This window comes from Amblyraja radiata, chromosome 6 (genome assembly GCF_010909765.2).
Source record: "Amblyraja radiata isolate CabotCenter1 chromosome 6, sAmbRad1.1.pri, whole genome shotgun sequence".
NCBI lineage: Eukaryota > Metazoa > Chordata > Chondrichthyes > Rajiformes > Rajidae > Amblyraja > Amblyraja radiata.
The window spans coordinates 29,698,288-29,726,042 of NC_045961.1; the positions used below are offsets into that span (position 1 = coordinate 29,698,288).

General features: G+C 40.9%; 1 protein-coding gene across 5 annotated transcripts in view; it reads right to left on the reverse strand.

Moving 5' to 3' along the window:
* Window positions 1-27,755, reverse strand: part of cep295 (centrosomal protein 295) — a 67,649-nt gene that overhangs the window by 19,893 nt on the left and 20,001 nt on the right. For 2 of the 5 annotated variants that reach the window (XM_033022420.1, XM_033022417.1), the window contains exons 9-20: window positions 27,141-27,314; window positions 23,766-24,029; window positions 23,432-23,538; window positions 22,108-22,299; window positions 18,420-18,517; window positions 15,994-16,651; window positions 14,162-14,387; window positions 11,875-12,054; window positions 10,256-10,501; window positions 3,568-3,665; window positions 1,476-1,620; window positions 1,028-1,270 (exon numbers count right to left, since the gene is read on the reverse strand). In XM_033022420.1, the coding sequence (XP_032878311.1) occupies window positions 1,028-1,270; window positions 1,476-1,620; window positions 3,568-3,665; window positions 10,256-10,501; window positions 11,875-12,054; window positions 14,162-14,387; window positions 15,994-16,651; window positions 18,420-18,517; window positions 22,108-22,299; window positions 23,432-23,538; window positions 23,766-24,029; window positions 27,141-27,314 (2,631 nt within the window). The remainder of the gene's footprint in view (window positions 1-1,027; window positions 1,271-1,475; window positions 1,621-3,567; window positions 3,666-10,255; window positions 10,502-11,874; window positions 12,055-14,161; window positions 14,388-15,993; window positions 16,652-18,419; window positions 18,518-22,107; window positions 22,300-23,431; window positions 23,539-23,765; window positions 24,030-27,140; window positions 27,315-27,755) is intronic. The other 3 variants (XM_033022419.1, XM_033022418.1, XM_033022421.1) reach the window with 3 other exon arrangements.

Genomic DNA, 27,755 nt, shown 5'->3' on the forward strand with positions numbered 1-27,755 from the left:
AGAAAGCAAGGTGAGGGAGAGGTTTGGGAGTGCCTTATTTTCAGTCATGACGAGGAAACAATTTCAATATTTTGTCATTCTGATTTTCAACTATTAAAATTATAAATTATAATTATATATTTTATTCACTTATTATTTATAAGTGAATAATTATAAAATGGTAAAGAAATGAAAATTGAGAATGAGAAATATTTAAAACATGTTACAGCATTGATTAGAAACAAATAAAAATTAACATTTTTAATCAGATAAATGGGGATTCCAATCCCGACAAGTTGGATTTCCCAACACGTCCATGCTCCACCAACGGTTGCCATGTGAAGACCAGCCATGGAGCAGAATGGCTGTCGCTTTCTCCACTACGCCTCTCATCCTTGGAAGTTGTCGGCAACTCTGGGGGAGGCAGCGGCACTGGTGGATGAAGAGTGGATCAAGCAATGCTGACAGGAAGACCCAGCAGCTGGTGAGAGGGGAGGGAGCCCCACGGTGACTGAGCACGTCCTGTTGGAGGTGGCGGCCTAAAGAAAGCGCTGCCGGCCAGGGGCTACAACATGAGCCACAACAAACACCACCTCAACTGGGTGGTGCGGCTACTGGTGAATAAGGGCTCGCTGGTGCCCTCATGCAAGATGTCTGTGACTCAGCCAGGAGTTGCTCTCCACTGCCTTCCTTGTTCTCGCTCGCCTTCCCAGTGTCACACCGACAGTGGCTGAAACGGGAAGAGCAGCGAGCCCGGGCTTTTAAATTTATGATGCGGACGAGAAGCTCTGGTAGTCCTCCCATTGCAATAACAGGTCATTCAGGAAATGAGACTACCTATTGTGAATTGTTTACGTTAGTACAATTTTACGCAAGTCTCGGAGTGCCTGTACATTTTATTAGTGTACCCTGCTTATAACAAGTGGCAGTATAATTCAATCTACTGACATTTAACTTTATTATAACATGCACTTAACTTTATTGAAAGCTTAAATAGGATTAAAGACATTTTCTTGGCTTCTTGATTTTTACAAAAAACTACATTTACCTTGATAGTTTCCACCCGAACACAGTAATTTATTTAAATCTTGGATGTACTTATCAATTATTTTTTGAGTTTTGCTTTCATTATCTGTACATGTTTTCTCATTGGAGGTAGAAAGATTTTTTTGGATCTTCACTATTTCTTTGCAAACAGGGAGTGAAGATGGCAAACTTGATGCACACGAAGACGAGGTAGGAGTTGATTGTCTATTGGGAATGTCATGAATGGTATACTGATAGTGAGCTGCTGAAAATAAAGAGAATTTGAATAGCATTCTATTAACTGCCCATTAATTTTCAGTGCAAATGATAGCAACAAAAACAACCAAGGCAAAATAAATCACCTGGTTTTTAAAAATTGAGCACTTAAGATTGATTTAAGGTGCATCTACATTACACTGTTATTGGTATTGCACAAGAAACCAGATACTTCAACATCAAATGCTGCAAACCTGAACTGATAGCATCAGGAGCTGTTTGTTCACTCAAAGGAAAACTCCCTGTGGACAATGTTGTGGTAGACTTTTGATCTGCCTCTGAAGTTTGTTCATTGGCATTGAAACTGTTTGTGTCATCAGATGAATCGTGAGAAAATATCTAAACCAAACAAAAATGTAAAGCTAAACCATGACATTACCATAAAAAAAAGTTGCAAATACACTACAGCCACAGATTTAAGATAAAACATTATACATCATACTTCCATTTTATTCACTTTTTGGGGAGAGATGTAGGTGTCACTGGCAAGAGCCACATTTAATGCACATCAATCATTCCCAAATGGATTGCAGCACTTGTCCTTTGTGAGGGCAAAGGTAAACACCCAATGTTGCTGGATAGAAGTTGCCAAGTGTATGTGCAGGAAACGGAATCTCCTGCATCTGTGGTACTCTATTTCAATTCTGTCTAAATTCATCACTAATTTCTAAGCATATTTGAATGACAACAGCTATAACACTCATTATTCTGTACTCACGTTATCAATATTATTGTATTTAAAACACTGTATGGAATTGTATAGACTGCCCCTAAAAATCTTTTGCATTTCACTTGTGAACAATAAGTTGCCACATAAATGTTAGATAAAACCTAGTGATGATCATCCATATACAGTGCAGCATGTACTAAGGTTTCTCAACTATTTGATTCAGTATCAATTGGAAGGATAGATTTCAACCATTTGATTATGGAGTTGGAGAAAGCATAGAATAACATAGCTTAAGCACAAAATCAAGCACTTATGAAAACCACATAAACGAGTCACCATTATATACTGAGCTCAGTTCAAGTGTAATAGATATCATTTAATATTTCTTTAAATATCAATTAGAATATTTACATCATTGCTCAGCACAAAAACACAGTCGCAGTCAAGCAACAATCAGTTGCACATACACATCATGCATTCAGCACAAAAACTACAATCTCAATCAAGCCACACCATTTTGCACACACAAAAACATTCAATACATTCGCAAAACACTACAACATACCGAGCTCAGTTCAAGTGTAGTCAACATCACTGGGACTTTTAGAAATCAGTGTAAGTATATTTACATCATTGCTCGGTATTGAGGATAGAACTGCTCACACACAGTATTCATTACATAGACACACATGCTCACACAAAGCATTCATTACATAGAAAGATGTGCCTGGTCAACAATATGCCTGCTTTGGCTTGCGCTTATGTCTCCAAAGTCGAAATTGAACCCGGAATATTCTACTTGGTCTGCAACTGACATCACTCAAACAAAAAACAAAAAAAACTTTAGTTCGTAATGTGCTCAACCTCATTCTTAGTGGAGCTCCACACCACCATGCCATTTTCACATACAAGGTTAATCTTTATGTCGCCCAATTCCATGTTAGAGTCATCCATGTTATATTAAAGGCAAAAACAAACACCGATTTTCAGTTAAAAAAAAAAGTGGAGGGCTAAGGCTGACAATAAATATCAAAGAAAAAAAGAAAAATATGCACTTAAAAGATATCACCTCATCTGATCTGAAGGAGGATCCCAACTGGAAACATCGCCTATCCATTTTTTCCAGATACCGCCTGACCTGCTGAGTTTTGCAGCATTTTGCGCCTACCTTTCGTCCTGCCCTTTCTCTCTTCCAGCTTTCCTCTCTGCAATCCCCCCCCCCACATTAGTCTGAAGAATGGTCCAGACCCAAAATATCAATCCATGTTCAAGAGATGCTGCCAGACAGAGTTACTCCAGCACTCTTTTTTTTTTCTTCTATCCTTTGCACTGTTTGCCTAAAATTTTGAAAATGTGCAGCACAGATCCAAAGAAAGCTTAATTTGTTGCATCATAAGACGCAGATCTGAGTGTGCAATTTCTGAATTAGAAGGATCAGAAATTATGAGAATTAAATGACTATTTATTTTGTGATTTACAATTTGTTGATTTTTTGAAAGGAATAGGCATAAGCCTGGCATTACTCTAATGTGCATCTTCAAAAAAAAACATAAACATCAGAACAAATGCCACAATTCCAAAATAGTGAAGATGTGAATAATAAAATAATTACCTACCATATCAGTGATGTTATACGGCGATGAAGTTGGGCCACTGTATTGAAGCGCATCTCTTTCAACATTGGCAGAATAACTTGGTGACTTTGAGAGAGAAGCTGAAGGTATTGTAAAGAGACTCAATTTATAGCCAGACTGAATGAAAATAAGAGTATGCTTTTTGGCCTCTCAAGATCATCGATCAACAGGTCAACGTTATTTTCACTACTCTTCCATAATTTTTTTTTCTAAATGCATACGGTGATGTCATAGTGATTAATAATGATTACTAGACTAAGTGGGACCCGTTGGGTCCCAGCATCAAGGAGGGCTGGTCATCCAACGCAATATTCCACCTCTCCACCAATTCGAATATTGGTGGCCAGTTGGGGGGGGGGGGGGGGGGGGGGGGGCTTTCTGGAGCGCTAGTATGGGTGTTGTGGGCTGAAGGGACTGGTTTCCAGAGGGCTAGTATGCAAATTGTGCACCAAATGGATTCTTGGGCTGGCGTCTCAGTCAATCAAGCCTGTTGTGCTGGCAACTCACTCACTCACGGCTGGTGGGCTGGTAGTTGACTCACGGCTAATCCTTGAAATTCTATTTCAAGCAGGGTATAAGGCCACCAAATTCAAGTGCAGTTTCTTGCCACTTCTAGCAGGGTGCAAGGCCACCAAATTCAAGTGCAGTTTCATACCATTTGAAGTAGGGTGCAAAGCCACTAAAGACAGCGAGTCGTGACCTCTCCCTCCTCCATCTTGCAGAGACCGAGCCACACCCACATTTCCGGGTTTTATAACCCCTCCCCCACCCCACCGGAAAAGGTGTGGCTTTCATGGAGTGATTGACAGGAGAGAGATTCTCAACATTTAAAAAAAAACTAATAACACTTTTATTTTTCATTGATGGGAAGAATTCTCTGCATCTGCTCAGCGGAGGGGGACTGAGTAAGATGGCCAAAAATCACAGCCGTAAGTGGTAGCGTTTTATCTAAAATCAATATACAGTGCAAACAGGAAGTAAGTGCATTTACAGTAGTGCCTTTTAACTTCAAGCCAAAGCACCCAAGCCACCATTTGCAGTAAGTAGTGCCTTTCAACCTCATGCCACCATTTGCAGTAAGTAGTGCCTTTCAACTTCATGCCACCATTTGCAGTAAGCTTTCAACTTCAAGCCACACCCAAGCCATCTACTTCTTCTTCTTGTAGGATTCCGGCAGTGTAGACGCTGCTAAGCGTATTACTGCCCTCCACAGGTCAAAGTTTGAACTAAATCCTTACATACAGTCCTGTAACTTGCAGGAATTGAAGAACAGCCCTGGATATCAGTTGATGTTTCTCACTGTGTCCAAACAAAGATGAAACAGAAAATGCCTCAACTCCAAGTCCTGTCAGTCTAACAAACAATACTTCTCTTTCTACCCTGTACTTTTTACATTCTAGGAAAACATGCTTAACTGTCTCATTACTCCCACATTCACACAAGCCAGAAACATGTTTCCCTACAATGCACAAATAGTAATTTAACCCACAGTGTCCCAACCTCAATCTACACAGTTTAACTGAGTCCCTACGGGACAAAGATGTACAGAAACATATTTTCCTAACTTCAGATTGTATAGAAAAGTAGTGTCTACCCCTGACTTCCATTTCCCATCCTCTCTGCCATTCTTTTGTTAAGCCCTCTTTAATTATTTCTCTCAGTTCCACTCTCCCCAATAATACATGGATATCTATTTCTCTTCTTAAACTCTCCTTTGCTATGAGGTCCATCTGCTCATTCCCCCTCACCCCAGCATGCCCGGGAACCCAGCAAAAAGTGATGTTACACGCAAACCCAATTCTAGAAAACACACTCATGATTTCATTTAGAATGTCAGGACGAGCTTTAGATTTCCCTACTTTTAAAGTTTCAAGAGCAGCTGCAGAATCAGAACAGATAATGACTTCACTACCACATCAGCGTCCCACTCAACCCAAGCCATCATTTGCAGTTAGTGCCTTTCAACTTCAAAGCTCCCAAGCCACCATTTGCCGTAAGTGGTGTCTTTCAACTTCAAGCCACACCTAAGCCACACCCAAGCCATCATTTGCAGTAAGTGGTGTCTTTCAACTCCATGCCACCATTTGCAGTAAGTAGTGCCTTTCAACTTCAAGCCACAATTTGCAGTAAGTAGTGCCTTTCAACTTCATGCCACCATTTGCAATAATTAGTGCCTTTCAACTTCAAGCCACACCCAAGCCATCATTTGCAGTAAATGGTGTCTTTCAACTTCAAGCCACACCCAAGCCACCATTTGCAGTAAGTAGTGCCTTTCAACTTCAAGCCAAAGCAACCAAGCCACCATTTGCAGTAATAGTGCCTTTCAACTTCAAACCAAAGCTCCCAAGCCACCATTTGCAGTAAGTAGTGCTTTCAACTTCAAACCAAAGCTCCCAAGCCACCATTTGCAGTAAGTAGTGCTTTCAACGTCATGCCACCATTTGCAGTAAGTAGTGCCTTTCAACTTCAAGCCACAATTTGCAGTAAGTAGTGCCTTTCAAATTCAAGCCAAAGCAACCAATCCACCATTTGCAGTAAGTAGTGCCTTTCAACTTCATGCCACCATTTGCAGTAAGTGGTGTCTTTCAACTTCAAGCCACACCCAAGACACCATTTGCAGTAAGTAGTGCCTTTCAACTTCAAGCCAAAGCAACCAAGCCACGATTTGCAGTAAGTAGTGCCTTTCAACTTCAAGCCAAAGCAACCAAGCCACCATTTGCAGTAATAGTGCCTTTCAACTTCAAGCCAAAGCCCCCAAGCCACCATTTGCAGTAATAGTGCCTTTCAACTTCAAGCCAAAGCTCCTAAGCCACCATTTTCAGTAAGTAGTGCCTTTCAACTTTATGCCACCATTTGTAATAAGTAGTGCCTTTCAACTTCAAGCCACACCCAAGCCATCATTTGCAGTAAGTGGTGTCTTTCAACTTCAAGCCACACCCAAGCCACCATTTAGGCGGTAGGGGGCGCTCCTCTGTGTGCAGCCATGTCAGCAGCGCGTCCGTTTTTTTCAACTTTTTAAAATTTTTTAGTATGTTTTAAAGTATGTATTTAATGTTCCTTCGTGTGTTTTGTGTGGGGGGTGGTGTGGGGGGGGGTAAGGGGGAAACCGCTTCGGTCGCCTCCTCCATGGAGAGGCGACTTTTTCCAGGTCGCCTCCCCCGTGGCCTAACATCAAGGATCGGCGCGGCCTTTCCCGGAGTCGTGCCCGGGGCTTCAGCGGCGGGCGCAGCGTGGACTCTCGATGTGGAGCGGGTGAGCCCTCGCTGGGGCTCCCTGGAGGAGAGCGCTCCGTTTCGCTGGCCCGGGGCTGCCGGCAGCCTGAAGTCGCAGTCTGCAGAGCTCCAGCTGGTGCGGCGTCTACAGCCCGGGATCCCTCGTGGGGGACCCGGGGGAAGAAGAAGCCATCACTGCCGGCCCGCGGCCAACTCCTACCGCGGGGCCGGCATGGACTTACCATCGCCCCTGGAGGGGAGCTTCGACCACCGGCCCTGCAGTCTACAGTGCTTCTGGCTGCGGCGGGGACTTTAAATCTTGACCGCCGGCCTGCGGCCTACACCATCTTAAAGCCGCGGTCTCCAGTGAGGAAGAGCCGATCCTGGACTGACTCTGGACTCTGGTCCTGTACACGGGGGGGAAATGGAGGAGGACTGGCCAAATTTTTGTGCCTTCCACCACAGTGATGAATGCTGTGGTGGATGTTTGTGTTACAGTTTTATTGTGTGTTCTTTATTATTGTACTGCTGCTGACAACTCAAATTTCCACCGACCCTGGTTGTGTGGCAATAAATTATATCTATCTATCTGCAGTAAGTAGTGCCTTTCAACTTCAAGCCAAAGCAACCAAGCCACCATTTGCAGTAATAGTGCCTTTCAACTTCAAACCAAAGCTCCCAAGCCACCATTTGCAGTAATAGTGCCTTTCAACTTCAAACCAAAGCTCCCAAGCCACCATTTGCAGTAAGTAGTGCTTTCAACTTCATGCCACCATTTGCAGTAAGTAGTGCCTTTCAACTTCAAGCCACATATTGCAGTAAGTAGTGCCTTTCAAATTCAAGCCAATGCACCCACGCCCCCCATTTGCAGTAAGTAGTGCCTTTCAACTTCAAGCCACACCCAAGCCACCATTTGCAGTAATAGTGCCTTTCAAAGTGGATTCGGTAGGGGGCGCTGCACTGGCAGTAGCCTGTCGGCAGCGTGTCCGTCTTTTTTCAACTTTTTTTATTTTTTAGTATGTTTAAAAGTTTGTTTTTAATGTTTCTTTGTGTGTTAAGTGTGGGGGGTGGGGTGGGGGGGTAAGGGGGAAACCGTTTCGGCCGCCTCTTCCATGGAAAGGCGACTTTTTCAGGTCGCCTCCCCCGTGGCCTAACAGCATGGTTCGGCGCCGACTTTCCCGGAGACGTGCCCGGAGCTTCAGCGGCGGGCACAGCGTGGACTCTCGGCGCGGAGCGGGTGAGACCTCGCTGGAGGGGAGCGCTCCGTTACGCTGGCTCGCGGCAGCCAGCAGCCTGAAGCCGCGGTCTGCAGAACTCCAGCTGGTGCGGCGTCTACAGCCCGGGATCCCTCGTGGAGGACCCGGGGGAAGAAGAAGCTTTCACTGCCGGCCCGCGGCCATCTTCTACCGCGGGTGCGGCTTGGACTTATCATCTCCCCTGGAGGGGAGCTTCGACCGCCGGCCCTGCAGACTGCGGTGCTTCCGGCTGCGGCACGGCAGGTACTTTAAAACTTTGACCGCCGGTCTGCGGCCTACACCAGCCTGAAGCCGCGGTCTCTGGTTGGGAAGAGCCGACCCTGGACTCACCTTGACTTTGACTTTGTCCCTTACCATCTGGACGCCCGCAGCAACGGCTGTGGAGGGTGGTGGTCCCGACCACGGGGGAAAATGGAGGAGGACTGGCCAAGCTCTGTGCCTTCCACCACAGTGATGAATGCTGTGGTGGATGTTTGTGTAAAATTTTTATTGTGGTTGTGTTCTTTATTATTGTACCGCTGCTGGTAACCCAAATACCACCGACCTTGGTTGTGTGGCAATTAAATTATTTCAATTCAAAAACTCCAAGCCACCATTTTCAGTAAGTAGTGCCTTTCAACTTCATGCCACCATTTGCAATAAGTAGTGCCTTTCAATTTCAAGACACACCCAAGCCAAGCCAACCGGGGGGGGGGGGGGGGGGGGGCGCGCGCGCTAGTATGAATCATTTTAGAACCAATAGACATTTTGTGCAAGCTTTAGAACCAATAGACATTTTTTTTGCAAGCTTTAGAACCAATAGACAATTTTTTTGCAAGCTTGAGAACCAATAGACATTTTTTGCAAGCTTTAGAACCAATAGACATTTTTTTTGCAAGCTTTAGAACCAATAGACATTTTTTTGCAAGCTTTAGAACCAATAGACATTTTTTTTGCAAGCTTTAGAACCAATAGACACATTCTGCAAGCATTTTAGAACCACTAAGGGCACTTACATTTGAGTAGACATGTGTTCAGTGTTATTCACAGCTCAGAGAAATGTGACCCTCTGCCTTCCTCCATCTTGAAGAGTGAGTGAGGCACACCACTTCCTGGTTTTATAGTCCCTCCCCCCTGCCGCCAGCAGGGGCAGCAGAGAGAATGGGGAATTTTGTAAAAACATTAATATCTCTGTCATTTTTAATTAACGGGAAAAATCCTCGGCACACATGCGGCGGAGGGGGGCTCTGAGCAAGGTGGCTAAAAATGACGGCCGTAGGTGGTGGTGTTCTCTCGGAAATTGCAGCACAGATGGCCAAAAGCGGTCAAGAACAGACTTTTAGTAATATAGATAGATAGTGCAGCATTATGATCAATATTATTGGGCTAGTTAACAAGGGACCTGGGCAAATGATCAAGAAATAAGTTCAAATCTCATTTCATCCAAACATTTTAAATTCCATTAAGGAAATCAAATTCTGACGTAAAAATCTAGTAACCTGTTAAGTAGACCAACATTTTCAAAACTCGCACAAGGTCTTTGATATCATGCACTTTCCATAACTTAATATATTTTCTTTGTTTTCAACGCTAATATTTTAAAATGCGGATTCATAACCTTTTGGATTTAACAACAATACAACTGCACATAGCTGTGAATCTGGTAATTAAAACATTTAAATTAACAATTTCTTTGGAATAATGAAATCTGAACATTTAGGAATATTGTATCAATGATAGAACAATTAAGCACAGAATCAGAAGTGTTGATATAAGTGGTTGGCAAGGGTCAAGACCACAGAGAAGTGCAAAGGCAATGATAGGTTTCCTCCCCCCCCCCCCCCCCCCTTAACAATGACTGAAGAATTAGAAATACATAGATTCTGGGGGGTAGGAGAGAGGGAAGAGAGTAGAGTGAGCATTAAGGCAAGGCCAAGAAAGTTTACATGGATGAAATGTGGAAGGCCGATTTGAGACTAGGTGCCTGATTGAAAACTCATCTTGAGCTATAAATAGGACATTCTTGGTTTCAGTTTACAGTTAAAGATAAATTGAGCCTGTAATTGGAAAAGGAGTTTCTACTCATACACTACAAAATATCAGATCAGCAAATCTGACAATTTAAAGGCTTGATATGAAAGCAGGAGATAACATGAAACTGGAAATCACCACCTTTGAAATGAAAGCTATGAGGTTTTAATGAACCACACAATACACACTCACATTGTTTATCTTGTCCAGGAAGACAACTAGTTCCCAATTTCAGCTTCTCTCTCCAAGTCAGTCTTCCTGTTTGAATAGATTCTGCTGTACTTTCTAGCACATTAGAACTTTGCTGACTGCTGTCCGTTGACATGTTCGACAAATCCAATTCTATTACTTCAGAGGAATAAGAAGGATCCATTCTCCTTGATATTAATTCTCCACCTTCTGTCTTGCAGCAGTTATGTGAAGATGTCATTCTGTTAACTGAAAAAGAGCAAGCTATCTCTGACGCCATTGAACCCGAGATGGCACTATCATAAAATAAAAACTATGTGCACAATCTGATGACAATAACATACCCCACCCAAAAAGAGGCAGGTGACAAATTTCCATCCATAGTGCAGAAAATTAACTGAAACTGTGTGCTGCTTGTCCAAAATCAGCCAGTCCCAGGCTACACAATCATAATTTGTTGGAGGTATAAAGCACTTTGTATGAGCCAACAAGGCAACTGGCCAAAGTAGTATTCTTCATTCATTTTTGCATGAGAGTAGCAAACAAACTGGTAAAAAGTAGTTTCCTATGTGCATAAGTCAGATTAAGTATTCACTAATTTATAACCCCTGCTAAAATTACATTCAAAAGAGAACACTATTCCCCTAGGCAATCTGCAATTGTATTTTACTTTAAATTTGAAAACAGAGTTTAATGTTTAATTTGCTTGGTTATATCCATGATTACATCAGGGCAAGGTGGAAAAAATGCTTAGCAGTAAGACCGACCTTCAGTAACATGTTTACTATAAATATAGAAATTTATAGGACCGTAATATAGAAATAATCCAAAATATAAATGCAGCTTAATTTACAAACAATGAATTAAAACAATCACAATACAAAAATATATTAAGATCAAATGATAGAACTGCATAGTGCACAAACAAAAATAATATTCCTTAGTTAATCAAGCTTTGACTTCGTAACAACATATAGGGACATAGATCCTGCTTTCCTGCTATATCTATGACCTATCAGGTCTGTAACAACCAATGGTTCTTTATTGTCATGTAAGCAATGCATAGTGAAATTATTTTAAAAAAAATTTACAGCTTGCAAATGCACGTCACCATTCTTTGGTGCCATTTATACAAAGCAATTTCCCCAAATCTATCACTCATCTACATTAAAGACAATTTACAGTGGCAATTAACCCATCAACCCACATAGCTTTGGGATGTAGGAGGAATACAGAGCACCCAGAAGAAACCTGCAATCACAGTGATGATGTGCAAACTCCACGAAGACAGTAAAGATCAGGATTAAATGTGGTTTTTTTTGTGATCTGTTGCTTTTAAATGTATGACTGACCTGGCCAATGAAATTCCTCGTATGTTGTAAAACATACTTGGCGAATAAAGTGTGATTCTGATATCTGAGTTTCTGGCACCACAAAGCAGGGACTCTGATAACTGCATTCCTGTGCCACCCTAGTCTAAAACATTTGGAAAATAACATTTTGTCGGTATGTCATACTCCAGTAAGTAATTCCTTCTTTTGAAAGCTTTCCCGGGATCTTATGACTGTGGAGCAATACTTTATTGCTCTTCTTTTACCATACATGAATTGAAAAAAGCATACCAGAGATAGACAGCCTGTCACTTTTTGGCGATTCCACCTCCTGAATGGAGCTTAATTCATGCTGTGCAAGTAATCCACAAAGCCCCAACCTCGTCTTAGTTACTGGTGGTTTAGAAGGCCTCCAATGTTGAACCTCTCCTGTAACACCTTCAACATTTGGAGTATCCGCAGGATAATCACCTTTAAAATATAGGAATACTACAATAAAAACATTATTCTAATCAAATTTGACAAATAATATGCCTAAAGATCTATATTGCACAGGGTTGATAAATGAAAATGTATTCATGGAGCAGTGCTGGTTGAAGAAGCAATTTTGTGGAAACCATGTGTGCTTTATTTTTAATAACAAATTACTCTCAATTAAAATGCAAAACTAAACTTTAGTAAAATTCTTAAATATTCTGCATTAATTATATATATGCTTTATTCTCTTATTTTAGATGGTGTAACTTCTTGATTAAAGTTCAAATGACATGCACCAACTCTTGCCTATGTATCTATTTTACCAGATGATCTAATGATAGCCAAAAAAGAAAAATCTTAAAGTTTTGTGATTGACCAAATTTTTACCTGTAACCATAGTCCTCTAGATGCCACTAAAGCCAACATTTTAATAGTTCTGGGAGATATAGTCCCGACACCAACTATCGATGTTCTCCAGAGATGCTGCCTGACCCGCTGAACTATTCCAGTACTTTGTTTTTCTGGTGAAACAGCTGAAGTTCCCACTGCACATTGCCACGACCACCCTGAGGCCAGATATCCTCCTGGTCTCAGAGGCGACCAAAAACATCGTCTTGTTGGAAATGACTGTGCCGTGGGAGGACCGTCTGGAGAAGGCCCACGAGAGGAAGATGGCCAAGTATGATGAGCTGGTCATAGACTGCCGCAAGCAGGGCTGGAAGGCAAGGTGTATGCCCATCGAGGTTGGCTGCAGAGGTTTTGCAGGGCAATCGCTCTACAAAGCCTTGAGTGCACTGGGTATAAATGGAGTGGCGAGGAGAAAGGCCATCAAGAACACCACAGAGGCAATTATTCCTATCTTGCACTATGACTATGACCAGACGCTAAACTGCATTTCGTTGTACCTATACTTGTATCTGTGCAATGAAATAAAGTTGAATTGAATTGAATTGAAAAAGTTTTATGGCACATTTGCCCATTTACTGACACTTTCCTCCCATCATTTTACAGAGCGTTTGCGTTTTTAAACTTTAGACACAAAATGGAGCAACTGAGTGGGTCAGGCAGCATCTCTGGAGAAAATGGATAGGCGATGTTTCTGGTCAGGAACATTCCTCTAGGGAGAGTGTGGAGAAAAAACTGAGGCAAAAAACCTAATTGGAGCTGGCAACTGTTGACCCCCAGGCAAAGTGGTTCTCTGATTGGCTGACTGGCTAGGGACCATTATGAGCCAGACAGATACATAGTTGTGAACTGTGGAGCTAGTTAACCAACCTTTAGAGGGGGGGGGGGGGGGGGGGGTTTAAGGGATGTGTTTATAACAGTCACCTAAAATTGGAGAGTTCAACATTCATAAGCAACCCGAGTGGAACAGGAGGTTCTGTCCAATTTGCGCCTGGCCTCACTGGTGATGGAGGTGGCCTAGGTCAGTGTAGGAAAGGGAAAAGGAGTTAAAATGGAGACCCAGTAGGCCTTGACAGTCCGAGTGCAAGCATTCAACTAAATGGTTGCCGAGTCAACGCATGGTCTCATCGATGCACAGGAGCTCAAATCGGGAACACCAGATGCAGTAAATAAGATTAGAAGAGGTGCACATGAACCTCTGTCTCATCTGGAAGGACTGCTGGGGTGCCTGGATGGAGGAGGTCCAAGGGCAGGTGTTACACCTCCTGCGATTGCAGGGGAGGGTACCTGGTGCGGGGGTGGTTTGAGTGGGAAGGGAATGAGTGAACCAAGGAGTTGAGGAGGAAGCAGTCTCTGTGGATTGAGGAAAGGGGTGGAGATGGGAAGGATGATGTGTTGGATGAGGAGGCTAGTGGTGTGAAATGTGAGGACCAGGGGAACTCTGTCCTTGTTGCGTCTGGGGCAAAGGGAGAGCTAGAGCAAAACTATGGGTCACAGAAGTGACATGGGTGAGGGATCCATCTATGAAATGTCTAAACAGTGAAAAAAAAGCAAACAAAGGTAATGAGTGAAGTGGTAGGCATACAAAATCTTGTATAGTAATTGTGCAAGGGTGCACTAATTGTAAATGTAGTTATAAAAATGAGAAACAATTCAAACATTAAGGATATAGCTAAACAATTTATAGTAAAATTACCAGCTTGTCCTGTTTTGGAATCATAATGCCATGAAGGCAATAATGTTTCAATTCTTTGAAATGATGGCACTGGATCTTTCAGTTGCTCTTCATTGTCTAAATGAGAGTTCTCATCAGTTGAATCAGTATTGAAATCCTCCAAGGAACGCAGCAGGTTTGATATGAGAGTAAACTGCTCAACATTTTCATTTGGATGCATTACTTTATGCAGTGTCGAGCGTCCAGGCTAGAATCAAGAACATTTACTTCATGCCTCAACTAACATATTTTAACCCCTTAAAGCTGTTGTCTAAAAAACACAAAAATCCACATTTAACTTCACCAATGTACATTAGCACCTGCATTGATGATAAATCTTTGCAAAATTAGCACCAGCCTGTTGAAACTGTAAACTGGAAATGTAAAAAAATGTCACAAATAATGATAATGAGCATTTACACCATTCAGAAATCTTGTAGATATTAAATAAGAGCTTGGGCTGCAGCACTAGTTCACATTGTAAAATCTGTGGCTTGGCTGAGGGCATAAAGCAGATTTTTGGATGGGGTTTGTGCAGTGAACATTTAAAACAATGTCGCTTGCACTTAATATGCTCCATATTATTAATTCATCATGGCTATGTCAAGCAGAGAATACTCTTGTGCAGCCAGTACAAATTAACAAGCCTGACCTCTGACTGCAGTTGGGAAGGTTTTTATAATGTGGCAAAGTGGATCAGCAGTTTAACCAGAGACCAACAATGTTATTTTATAATTTGAATGACCAACTTGTTGCCTTGAAGTGGGTTGATTGCCCACCCCTTGTACCAAGAACAACAAATCCAAATATTTGCAACAAAGTCACAAGAAACTGATTTTTTTTTTTAAATTAACTGTTTCTATCAGATTAGGATTGTAAATATATATATTCAAGTACAAGACCACCAACAATTCTCCGGCACTCTTGGTTCCAGAGCTTTTCTGCATTATTTATTTTGCCGGACCAGCAGAGGTTGCAGCCTCTGAGATAAGTCCAACGGTACCGAACGGTCCAACTAGTCCACTGAGTGGCTGAGTTACTGGCCTGCAAAATCATCGGCCTCGGGAATGAATCTACCTGCCGAGTGCCAGAGCCCAGGCCACAGGGGGAAAATTTGAACTGGAAAGTGAGTACTGGATTGTACAAAGACTATGAGACTAGATGATATCCCAGCTACAGTACAAAAATCTCCAGTACTAGCTAAGTTATTACAGTGCAGTTACAACATTGGCAGCTGTGTAACAATTGGAAAATTACCTGTAGACATCCCATCCACAAAAATCAGGCCAAATACAATCTGGTAACCGCCACCCTCTTTGCCGATTCTCAAGCATCAGCAAAGAGATGAAGGCGTCATTGGCTGAGCCAGCATATTCACCAATGTGCAGTTTTGTGAGCAAACCACAATTGTCAGCACAGCACTGACTACACCAAGAACTGAATGTTATAAATAGGTTGAGACCAAGTGCCATGCTATCAATATAGTAAATGATTAAATGCAGCAGCAAGAAGCCTGGATAAAATAGGTCAGTGAGCATCAAGGACAATATACACGTGAATGCATAAAGAAAAATAACTGTCTATGGAAATCACTCATTCTAGCCTTAGTAACCAGAAATGGAACTAGCTACAAAAACTGTGGTGACAAGGGCAGGGCATCTAATGGTAAGCAACTCACTTCCCATCACTCCAAAGCTAGGACATGTATGCATGTATCATACATACATACCCACATCACATCTAATAAATCTGGTTCTACGGCACATTCTTTCATCTATGAAAGTAAAGTACAACTACTGTACGAAGAGATGTACCTGATTTTCAGTCCAAATCTTCTCCTCGGTTTGATGCTGCTGCAGTTGTTGTTGTTGTAGCATCTCATCCTTTAGTTGGTTTTGTCTACAAATGAATTCTTCTTGTAACTTCTTTGTGGCAAAAAGATCCTCCCTTTGCCTCCACAGTTGATGCTGCAATCCTTTTAGGTGTTCTTGTTGGACAGAAATATCCACTGATAGCGCAGATAATCTTTCTGGATTCTTTAAGATTTCAACAGGTTTTGTCAAGGGTATGGAAAGCATTGACTGTTTCAATTGTGCCTCGGTATTTTCTGCTGGTACTAGCTGTACTTCCATGGATTTTGATCGATCCTCCATTAAACCTACTTGACTCGGGTCTTGCTCTGGTTCAACTGCGTTCAAAATCCTTGTGCAAGGTTCTAATACTTCCAGACCATTCATTTCAAAACCATGTCTTTCAGATCTTAGATGATCAGCTTGACTTTTGCTTTCATTGTGCGCAGCAAATAAGCTTCGATTAACATTGACATGGCTTCCAGACTCCTTGTGGCAATACTGAGGCACAGAATCGTGTCCAGAGCTGCATCTTACCAAAGATAAAGCAGGCAGAAATCCCCTTTCCAGTTGATATTCTTGTAGTGGATTCCCAGTTTCTTCCACTGATGCTTTATGCAGCCTTAAAATAAAATGACAGTCAAAGATAAAACAGAGACATCTAAAATCTAACTAAACTAAAATCTAACTAACTAAAAATCTAAAACAGTTGCTGTAAACTGGAGGAAAAAAAAAACTGCTGGAGAAACTCAGTGTGTCGAGCACCAACTGTAGAGAAAAGGAATTTGTTGAAATTTAAGACCTTGCATCACTACCAAAATGTCTGCAATTCCTTTCCCACAAATGCTGCTCAACGCACCAAGTACCTCCTGCACTTTTTTTTTGCATTCAGTGCAATAGGATTAATCGATAACTTAAATAGCAGATAAGATGCAAATGCAAACAACAAATCAGCTTGAAACCAAAAACCGATATTAAAAAGCATCATTGTCAATATCTCAAACTACATCTTATTATATTTATCATTAAACAATAGTCTCAATTTTTTCCTTCTACCCAACCAATCAGCACCGTGTCTTCAATAATGAAAATTAAGAAAAACTGCAAATGTTTAATATCTAAAATAAAGACAAAAAAAGCTCAACTACTATGCGGTTAACTGCTTCCTCAACTAGATTAAAGACTTTTCCCAGTTGGATCAGAAACATTATTAGTTTATCAAAAATGTTGCATTGTCTCTTTATCACAACAGAAAATAAAAATCATGTCAAATTGCCTGAAAAAACTTGGACTAACTACTCAGAAACATGTTCAAACTTTGTCTATAATAGCTTGGATATAGAAAGTTAAGTTAATTCAATTTGCACAAAAATCTTGAATGAAAAGCTGATTTCAATAGTTCTGTGCTCTAAAACCAGCTGCAACTGCAGCCAAACTGTTCGATACACCTACAAAATGGCCATCTCCTGAAAATGCTAGAAATTGCCTTAGTGAGCCTTATTTGAAATAAGCAGGTCAAATCTAATGCTGCTAATTACAATCCCTTCTATGTACAGGGAACGTAATGACTGAAGTAATATAAATTGTTATGGAGTGTTTTTGAATAGTGTTTGCTTAATAAACTTGCTTTAGAACAACACCTGCTTAAAAAACAACTTGTCCAGATTCTCAGGTTGTTATTCAGAACCATTCAGTACCTGACCTCACTACAGTCTTGGTTCAATCATGAACAAGGAGAGTTAAATTCTAGACACAGAGTGATAGATGCTGCCCTTAACATCAGGGGAACAATTAGATCAAGTATCAAGAAGCTTCAGTAAAGCTAGAAAACAGGAAGAGAAGGAATAAGCACCACTGACTGGTACCTATAATACACCATTATCTTTCTTCCATCATAAGGTCTTGCCTGCATAAAGCTCAATTCCATTTGTAAATCCTAAGAAAATTTAGCCTGTTAAATTTAGAAAATTAAGTCTGTTTTACCACATTTATGAATTTACTACGATGACAACTCATTATTTCATTTAACTCGTATGGATAAACTATTGAAAATAAATTGCACCCACATTATAGAATCCAAGTCTATTTTGCACAATTACATTACCAGCCGTTCCATAGATGTTATTATTAATTCAAATGGGCTCAAGGAAAGAGCGTTCACCAATCTTTCCACCTCCACACACAAGAAGCGCAAGACAGACACCATTGTATGCAGATGCCGAGAAGTGTGTTCATCTCTGGCTGAGCAACTTCTAATCTTGTGTGTGGACTCGATAAGAAGAAGAATTAATTCAAATAATTTAATCAATAAATGCCATCAACTGTAAAATAAAGGATAACATTAGCATTCAATTTTTTTTTAATTAACCAGATATTTTGAGCTTTTTTACCTGTTCTGCTCAACAAGATGCTGTTGATACTGATGGATTGCAAGCATTTGTTCATCTTTTGAAACCACATTTGACACTAAAATCTTGGAATGTTTCAACTGTTGAAAGCACAAAATAAACCTTAGTATCCAGCTTATAAAAAGCAATCATTTTTTTAGAAATCATTCCCATTGTCTATTATGTGTATGTAAATTGTATTTTTTAAACAAGGAGGTAGAGTTTCAGCTGGAAACGTTTAACTAAAATCACTTCACACATATTGGCAATTAGATTGTATTCACAATACATAGTTTCTATGTAAAGGGCTGTTTTGGTCCTAGGTTCAATAAAACTAGCAATATGATATGAATAAATAAGTGACTAAATGCTGTCCCACTGCATCATATGCAACAACAAAAAATTGACAAATATTCATAATATTAGAACTATGATTAGTTGTAAACTGGCAAAATAAGATTTGCACAGCATAATTATTAAGAAATTCAGTTCAGAATTAATGTGTACTTCAAGAAACAGAAGAAACTTTCTGGTCATCAACTTCAAATTATGTTAAAATGATCTTTCCTATAGCAAGGATGTTCAGCAACTGTACCGAGTTGATAATACTGAGTGCTATATTAACAATTCCATACAATCTGGGTCTAGAACTGGGCATCATTATTTAAAATTAAGAGACACTCATTTACAACATAGTTTCGGAGAATTGTTTTTCTGGCAGTGGAACTTCTTCAAATGGTGATAGAAGCAGAGTTTCAAATATTTTTAGGCCATACATAGATATATCTTTGAAAAGCAAGTTAGGGGAGGGAGGAAATATTAATGGGGTAGGAAAAACGACACAATTTCACTGTACTAATTGGTACATGTGACAAATAAATGTATCTTGCATCTTGTAAAACTGCCAAGTATTTGCTAGCCAAAATCTTATTGAACCTGGGAGCAGGCTTGAAAGACAGCATGCATGGTTCTGCTCCTAATTCATATGGTCAAGGAATTGTGGAAGCAAGATAGGAAAAGCAGTGTGATGCTTGCCGCTATAAATTAATAGACATATTGCATATTCAATTGTTGGGAAGTACTCTTTAAGTATGAAATGTGAACACTGGCTTAAAACTACTAACTGAACGAGTTTAAACTATTTCCTCTTTCTTCACTGATATTCAATTAACAATCAACAATCACTACTGAATGAAAATCTCTGGACATTTTTACTCCTTACTTGTCAGCTCTGCCACTGCCGATTGCCCAACACCAGCTACTTCCGCCAATTCAAAAACCTACCAAAGTGTCCCATTTAAACTAGTCACATTTGTCCGTACTCCTCCAAACCTTTCTCATCCATGTTCTTGTCTGAATGTCTTAAATATTGTTATTGTACCTGCCTTAACAAATCAACTATTTCTTTCTTTGCTGTTAATTCACTAGCCTCACTCTAGAAACCCAAAATTGCTATGGCAATTCAGGTAATAGAAATTCTCTTACAAAATTCGCAAAACACTGCCCAAAAATTTGAGATAAGGAATGAAATTTGCTTATAGAATCTGTGCGAAAAGTAGTGAAATCATTGATCAACTTGCATTTCTTGATACATGCACAGATAACACTTCAAGTTACAGAAAACATATTGCTCCCAACTCCCACAACTCAGGGATTACCTGCATGGAAGATTTCTTCCAAGATTCAATTGTGCTGGACTATTTTAACCAAATTACATGTATAGACAACTCCCCATGCGTCTTCCTTCATCCGCTTTTATGATATCAACCAAACCGATTCCACATCAGTATCCACTGCCTTTATATCATGGCTCAGCACTGCTCTGGTACCTTCCTTGATTAATAATCCACCTACTTTTTCCTTTGGCCTGTTGTTTTAGAATAGCATAACCTGGAATATTGACGACCCAGTCCTGGTCATCCTGCAACTATAATAGTTATTACAACATACTCTAATGTTACTATCTGGGCTCTTGTTGCAAATGTTATTTGTTTAAATAAAAAAACATTAAGCTTTGAGTTTAAAAAAATCATTTACAACTCTGGATTTTGTTTTTTTCTATACATCTGACCTCAATGTCCCGTGTCACTGTTCTTTCATTTTCACCTTCCCATCGTGGCAGCCCTTCCCTTCATAGCAGTATCTATAACCCTAGTTTTACAATTCACTCAGGACTGGGATAGAGCCCATTTCAACAGAACAACTCTCCACTTTCCCAGTACTGGTATCAGTATCCCATGAAGTGGAACAGATTTCTTCCACACAAAGCTTTGAGCCACACATTTACCACTCAAATCCTACTTACTCTGCTGATTTACACTTGGCTCCGGTAGTGATTGAGCCAAGAGATTAATCCATTTTGCAGTTCTGTTTCTCAATTTTGCCCCAAGCTCCTCACAATGGTTCAGCATAAACTGCTTCCTACACAATACACACAATACAATTTATTTGTCACTTGAACCTCATAGAGGCTCAAATGAAATGTTGTTTCTGCAGTCATACACACATGAAAAAAAAGACCCAAGACACAATACAATTTACACAGATATCCATCACAGCGCATCTCCTCCTCGCTGTGATGGAAGGCAAAAAAACTTATCTCTCCCCTGCACTCCCCATTCCCCTCCCGATGTCAGAGTCAAAGTCCCCGGCGGACGATGGCAATTGTCCCGCGGCCATTAAAGCCACGCCGGGCGATGCAAGGCCACGCTCCAGGTCTTGTTGTTGGAGCCCCCGGCGGGCTGTAGCAAAGTCCCGCAGCCGTTGAAGCCGCGCCGGGCGGTGATGTAAGCCCCGGTCCAGGCACTCCTCGACCCCGCGACTCGGGCGGGTGAAGTCGCCGTTGCAAAAGTCTCGAAAAGCCGTCTCCCAGCAGGGACCCGCGGGCTCCCGATATTACTGTCTGCCAGGCCTGTGGTAAGCCTCCGAATATGGGGGGGTGGGCTCACAACAGCTCCGTGACTGGAGACAGACAGACAGACAGACAACAGACAGACAGACAGACAGACAGACACACACACACCACCCCCCACCCCCCCCCATAAAAAAATAAATAAAAACTACATAAAAACGGGACAAAAAATAACAAAAAGACAAACGGACTGCGGAGGACCCTGTCCTGATGCTAGCCCTATCATTAGCACCTACATGGACCACAACCACTGGACCCTTCCCTTCCCATTCCAACTCCTCCCCAGTTCACAAGAGATGTCCTTAACCCTAGCACCAGGCAGGCAACAAAGCTTTCAAGATTCTCTGACTGCTGCAAAGAACAGTATCTATTCCACTAATTATGCTACCTTCCTCTTCTCCTCCCAACCCAAATGGTTTCCACTGCCATGGTGCTGTCAACAGTTTGCATATACTACCTGCAGTCCCCAATCTCATCTAGACAGGAAACAAGAACCTCATAACTGTTGGACAAGGGCATCATAATTATCAAACTAATATCAATTGCATTTAAATAATAGATACCCCGTAGAACTTGCTATATTAAGCTTTGCACTGTTAAGTTTGTCTTGCCTCACCCTTGATTTTATGAAAATGTTTATTTAATGAACAAGGCTATAAATTTCATGTTAAGGCCTTCACTCTCCTCAACATTTGTACACATGGATTCCTTCCTTATCAGTGGGATTACTGCAGTATCTCAGCATCTTTTTTCCCCTGATATTTCAAAATAATCTTTTACCTGTTCATGTTCCTGCCTCATTTGCTTTTGCACATTACAAACATCACTACTGAGTCTTTCTTGCATTTGTGTTTCGCCTTGCTGCTGCTGTAACCAAGCTTGTCGCAAATTAGCTTCGAGGTGTTGTTTCTGCTGTTCAGTTTGCCATAGCAAAGCCATCTGCTGTTGCTTCTGCTGTTCCAGGTCATGCAACTGATGATAAAAAGTGAATATATAGTTTATCTTAATACGTACTTTTAAGGAATTTAATTTCCACACTTTCTTCCTATATACATTTAATGAATGAAAAAAAAATGTTTTAATGGATGTCACACCAGATTAAACTAGGAATACAGAAACCTTTCATAGATCTATAATTCTGGAGCTATGAGCATTCAGCCTCATTGCATACAACCTAATGTTACTAATTACAAGAGTGATGGGCTGGTGGGGGGGGGGGGGGAGGGGCCAATGCAGTGCTCACATTAACACGCAAAAGTCTAGATTCACATTGCACTAAAATAATGCTCATTCCAAAAGTAAAACAATGCAATTTGGGGTTTAAGAATAGACAGATTCTTATTATAGATTGAATCCAAAAAATAATTAGAATTTGCTGAAAGATAAACTCTTCTCCTTTGCAAGGGTTTTGGAAAGATCAGTCTACAAAACAATAAAAAACACTGCCTGGTGAGTTAACAGAAGCTAATTAAATTCTTGTCATGGCACATTACTGATAACAATGCTGCCCTGCCTAAAATCCTACGTTAAATTTTCTGCTAGCATTTACTTTCTCAGTCTGATTTCAACTGTAATTATATATTGAACTTAGTCAGATGAACAATTCACAAAACATTACCTAGTGATATTCAGCTATGGAATGTATTCATCACTGATATTCCATTTCTGGATATTTTGGATATAAATAAATATGCAGATGGTGCAGGAAAACGGTGTTGAATTAGATGATTAGCCATGATCTCGATAAAGAAGGAACAAAATTGCCAGGGCCAGGTGGCTTACCTCTGCTCCTAAAACTAACGGCTTTATGTTGTATTAATTGGAAATCACAACATTATTCATGAAGAACGAACTCCTAAATGTATACCTCGTCAATTATTAAGATTTTAAAAGTGGTTCCTTGTACTCTTATTAAAAAATGAACTCTAGATAAATGTCAAGCTCATCAGCATAAATTGCAAGGCATGCATCAATATTAACTTGCATTTTTTAGTAAGCCAGAAATATTACATTTCTGATTTATGGTAAAGACAGAACCAAGAAAGCGGACAAAATATGATTCTTGAAACAAGTAAATGCTTTCATTGTGTTTGTACATACATACCTGCTTCAATCTGTCAACATCAGATCGAATTCTATTTGCTTGCTCCTTTGGATGGAACAAAGTGGTATTTCCAGCTACTATCGTCTCTTCAGAAGTTTCTGTTTTAACTATGAAACAACAACTTAGATTATGCTTCAAACATAATGCAAAATATCTATATTTTATCATGAAGACATTTAATAATACCCAGAGCACCAATTCAAATTTGCTTGAAATTCCTACATTTCATATTAAAAAATTAAAATTTCCAGGCCACATTACAGTCAGGTACAAGTTTTGATGAAAGTGAAATCTAAACAAAGTTTCAAACAATATTTTTTGAAACAAAACTTACGTTTATTGTAATGACTGGGCACTGAAAGCAGTTCTGGGTGCTCTTCGCTTACACTTGCATTGGTTGCAGATTTTGATGAAGTTCCTTGTTTGGTTTTGTCACTAGTAATGGAGCCAGACTCAATAGTCACCTCTTTGCTTGCATCACTTGATTCAGATCTTGTCGTACCGTGGTCTTTTTGTTTCCTTATCTTGGTAAGGAGTCTCACCAAGGCAGCTTTAGATGGGCTTGCAGAGGACTGACTGGTTACAACCAATGGTGGAACTTGCAAGTGGAAGAAAACCGTAAAATTGGTTACAATGTGCAAACATTTCCTAATTTCTAAAATATCCACTAAACTTACTATAACAAAATTCCATAAATGATCTGCAGAATAAAACAGCAATATGCACAAGTTGTAAATGATGATAAGATTAGCACTGTTCCTTGTTTTTTATTGTACACAACTTACTTGGATTAAATAAGTGATTAAAGACTAACTCAATTCCTCTTTTATATTATTTACTGTGGGAGTCATTCCTGTGCAATGTAAAAGAAAAACTATTTTCTAATTGGTATAGCAAATGAAAGATTCTCAACGAGTCTCCTCATCAAAAAGTGATGTTGACAACTAGTATGACATTGTTAAGCTCATGACTACATCAGGAACCTGATCAACAATTCATAAACTCCGGCTCAATGACCCAGCAGCAACCCAATGCAGCATTTCTGTTGATAGGAAGGAGCAGTAAGAACTCACAGGATGTCAAGCATGTGCAGTAGCATCATATATTGTTTTAATGCTATTTCTGTTTAAAGGGAGTCCTTGAGTCACAAAAAAAATGGTTTGTGGACATCAGACATTACACAAATTCCCCCATAAATGTTTGAAGAATTTTTCAAGAATGAAAAGTTAGTTGCAGAAATGCAAGTCTTCAAGAGCTCTGGAATAGGTGTAGCAGCTAGTTAATTCCAAATTCTACCAATCTTCAACATAAAATCTTGTTTATGAATGAATAAGTTTATTGGCCAAGTATTCACATACAAGGAATATGCCTTGATGCTCCGCCTGCAAGTGACAACATGACATACAGTGGCAGTTAAGAATGACACACAAAACATTAAACATTAATAATAAAACATTATTGATTAAACATGATTAAACATGTGAATTAAATAAAATACCAGAGCAAAAGGATGCTACAAACTTTTTGTTATTGAGTAGAGCAACTACACGTGGAAAAAAAACTGTTTCTATGTCCGGCTGTGGCAGCTTTGACAGTCTGGAATCGCCTTCCAGAGGGAAGTGATTCAAAGAGTTTGTAGCCAGGGTGAGAGGGGTCAGAGATGATCTTACCAGCTCGCTTCCTGGCCCTTGCAGTATACAGTTCGTCAATGGGGGGAAGGTTGCAGACGATTCACTGCAGCCTCCGGATGTTGTGCTTGGTGGCCGAGTCAAACCAGACCACGAGGGAGAAGGTGAGGACAGACTCTACGGTGGCCGTATAGAATTGGACCATCATTGCCTGTGGCAGATCGTGCTTCCTCAGCTGCCGCAGGAAGTACATCCTCTGTTGTGCCTTTTTGGCTGTGGAGTCAAAGGTGACCCCCCATTTAAGGTCCTTGGAGATGATGGTTCCCAGGAACTTAAAAGATTCCACAGATGTGACTGTGGTGTTGTTGATGGTGAGTGGGGTGATGGAAGGGGGAGCTCTCCTAAAGTCTACAATCAATTCCACTGTCTTAAGAGCATTGAGATCCAGGTTGTTGCGACGACACCAGGATGTCAGCGGTGTCACGTCCTGTCTGTAGGCAGATTCCTCCCCATCCTGGAACAGTCCAATCAGGGTTGTGTCGTCCGCAAACTTGACAAGCTTTGCAAAGGAGTTAGTGGAGGTGCAGTCATTGGTGTAGAGAGAGTAGAGGAGAGGGGAGAATACGCAGCCTTGTGATGCCCCTATGCTGAGGGTTTCCGGGTCCGAGATGTGCTTTCCCAACCTCACATGCTGCTTCCTGTCTGTCAGGAAGCTGCTGATCCACCGACAGAGGCGTTCAGGCTAAGTCAACTTAGAAAGTTCGGATTGTAGTAGCTTTGGCACAATGGTGTTGAATGCAGAGCTAAAATCAACAAACAAAATCCTCGCATAGGTCCCCTGACGGTCAAGGTGCTGGAGGATGAAGTGCAGGCTCAGGTTGACTGCGTCATCCACAGATCTATTGGCCCGATATGCAAACTGCAGGGTTCGTGATATTTTTCAGCTTGGCCAGCACAAGCCTTTCAAGGGTCTTCATGACTACAGAAGTCAGTGCAACAGGCCTGTGGTCATTAAGTCCAGTAGTCCTTGCCTTTTTGGGGTACAGGGACAATAGTGGAGACTTTGAAGCAGGCAGGGACAGTACAGGTTTGCAGACTGGTTGAAAATGTCTGTGTAGACTGGTGCCAGTTGTTCGGCACAGAGCTTGAGAGTAGAGGGGGAAAACATTGTCCGGTCCAGGAGATTTCTGGCTTTTCTATCTTCTGAACAGTCTCTCCACCTCCTCCATTTTGATTGTTGACGATGGAGAAGTGATGTTGTGCAGCACGGAGGGGACAGGTAGTGGACGTAGCCGCAATACAATAATCTCCCTGCGGTATTTTATGTTTTAAGAACACATGGGCTGGTTTACAGCAGGAGGCCACAAGAAATTTACTTTGGAAATGCACAAGCCAACCTCTTTTATTCCATTGATATTTTAAGGCCAACAAAACTAGCCATGGGATGTGTGACAATCTAATTCTACTCTTGTATAACTAGGCTGGAGAAGACAATGCCAAAATGTGTATGCAAATAGATAAACGCACAAAAATGTAACTTTTACGTACTCCGGGGATTGCCTGCATTTTGTCCATTTGTGGTCCTTAAATGGTGTGGGCTACTTATTCCACAGCAGGCATCCGATGGAAGATCACATTCATTAAGTACTAGGTACACACAAAATGCTGGAATAACTCAGCGGGACAGGCAGCTTCTCTGGAGAGAAGGAATGGGTGACGTTTCAAGTCGAGACCCTTCTTCAGACAATTGTAGGTTTATACTTCTGTGGATTAATTTGCTTTTCATTACAAACTGCCGGTCAATTTGTTGTATACCAGCATTAGCTTTGTGAAAACAGAATAATCCCCTCAACATTCATGTGATCGTCATTAAGTCACTGTACATGCTCCATAACTTCCAATTTCTCTTGCTACAGAACACCAAAAATAACTATCAAAGTATCCCTTCAAATATCTAATAATTGTTACATATTATCAGGTGACTGATGGAAAATCATTACCCAAGGTCCAAAAAGTTGCAACATAAATCATCTGATCACATTGCTTTACAGATAAGATTCACATTTCAAGGATTCTATTACCTTCTGTTTTTTTTAAATGCTGCATCTCAGACTCCTCTCGACCACCTTTGGCACAATGATCCTCTTGAAATTCCTCTGGTTCTACAGAGAGATTTAAATCATCATCCTGCATGTCAACAGACGAGGTTGGCAAAGGTTCAGGCTCAAGTCGCAACACCACATCACCTTTGATCTCTGAAAATAATGCATAGCAGCGTCACAAATTTGACTTGGTCTGCATTCAGACACAAGGTAAAGTATCTTACCAAACTTCCAACTCACGCTCCCCATACCCCTGTACATGAAAAAGTACATTAAGTACTTAGTTGAAAAATAAAAGCCAAAGATTTATGGCTAAAAAGATTAAACTTTATTCACAAAAGGGCATATAAACTAAACTCAGTAGGAAAAGCAGGCCAAGTAACCATGTTTCCAAATATTTATTCTCGCTCATAAGCAAATCCAAAATTTCTCCCTAAAATTAAACAATGCATCGAACAAATTGGATAAAATGAAATGCAAGAGACCAATTACTCCCCCATTCCCCCACACCACCCTCTTCCCCCCCCCACCCTACACGTCCCCATCCACACACACCCCTCCACCCCATCCACCTCACACTCACCCCCCCCCCCC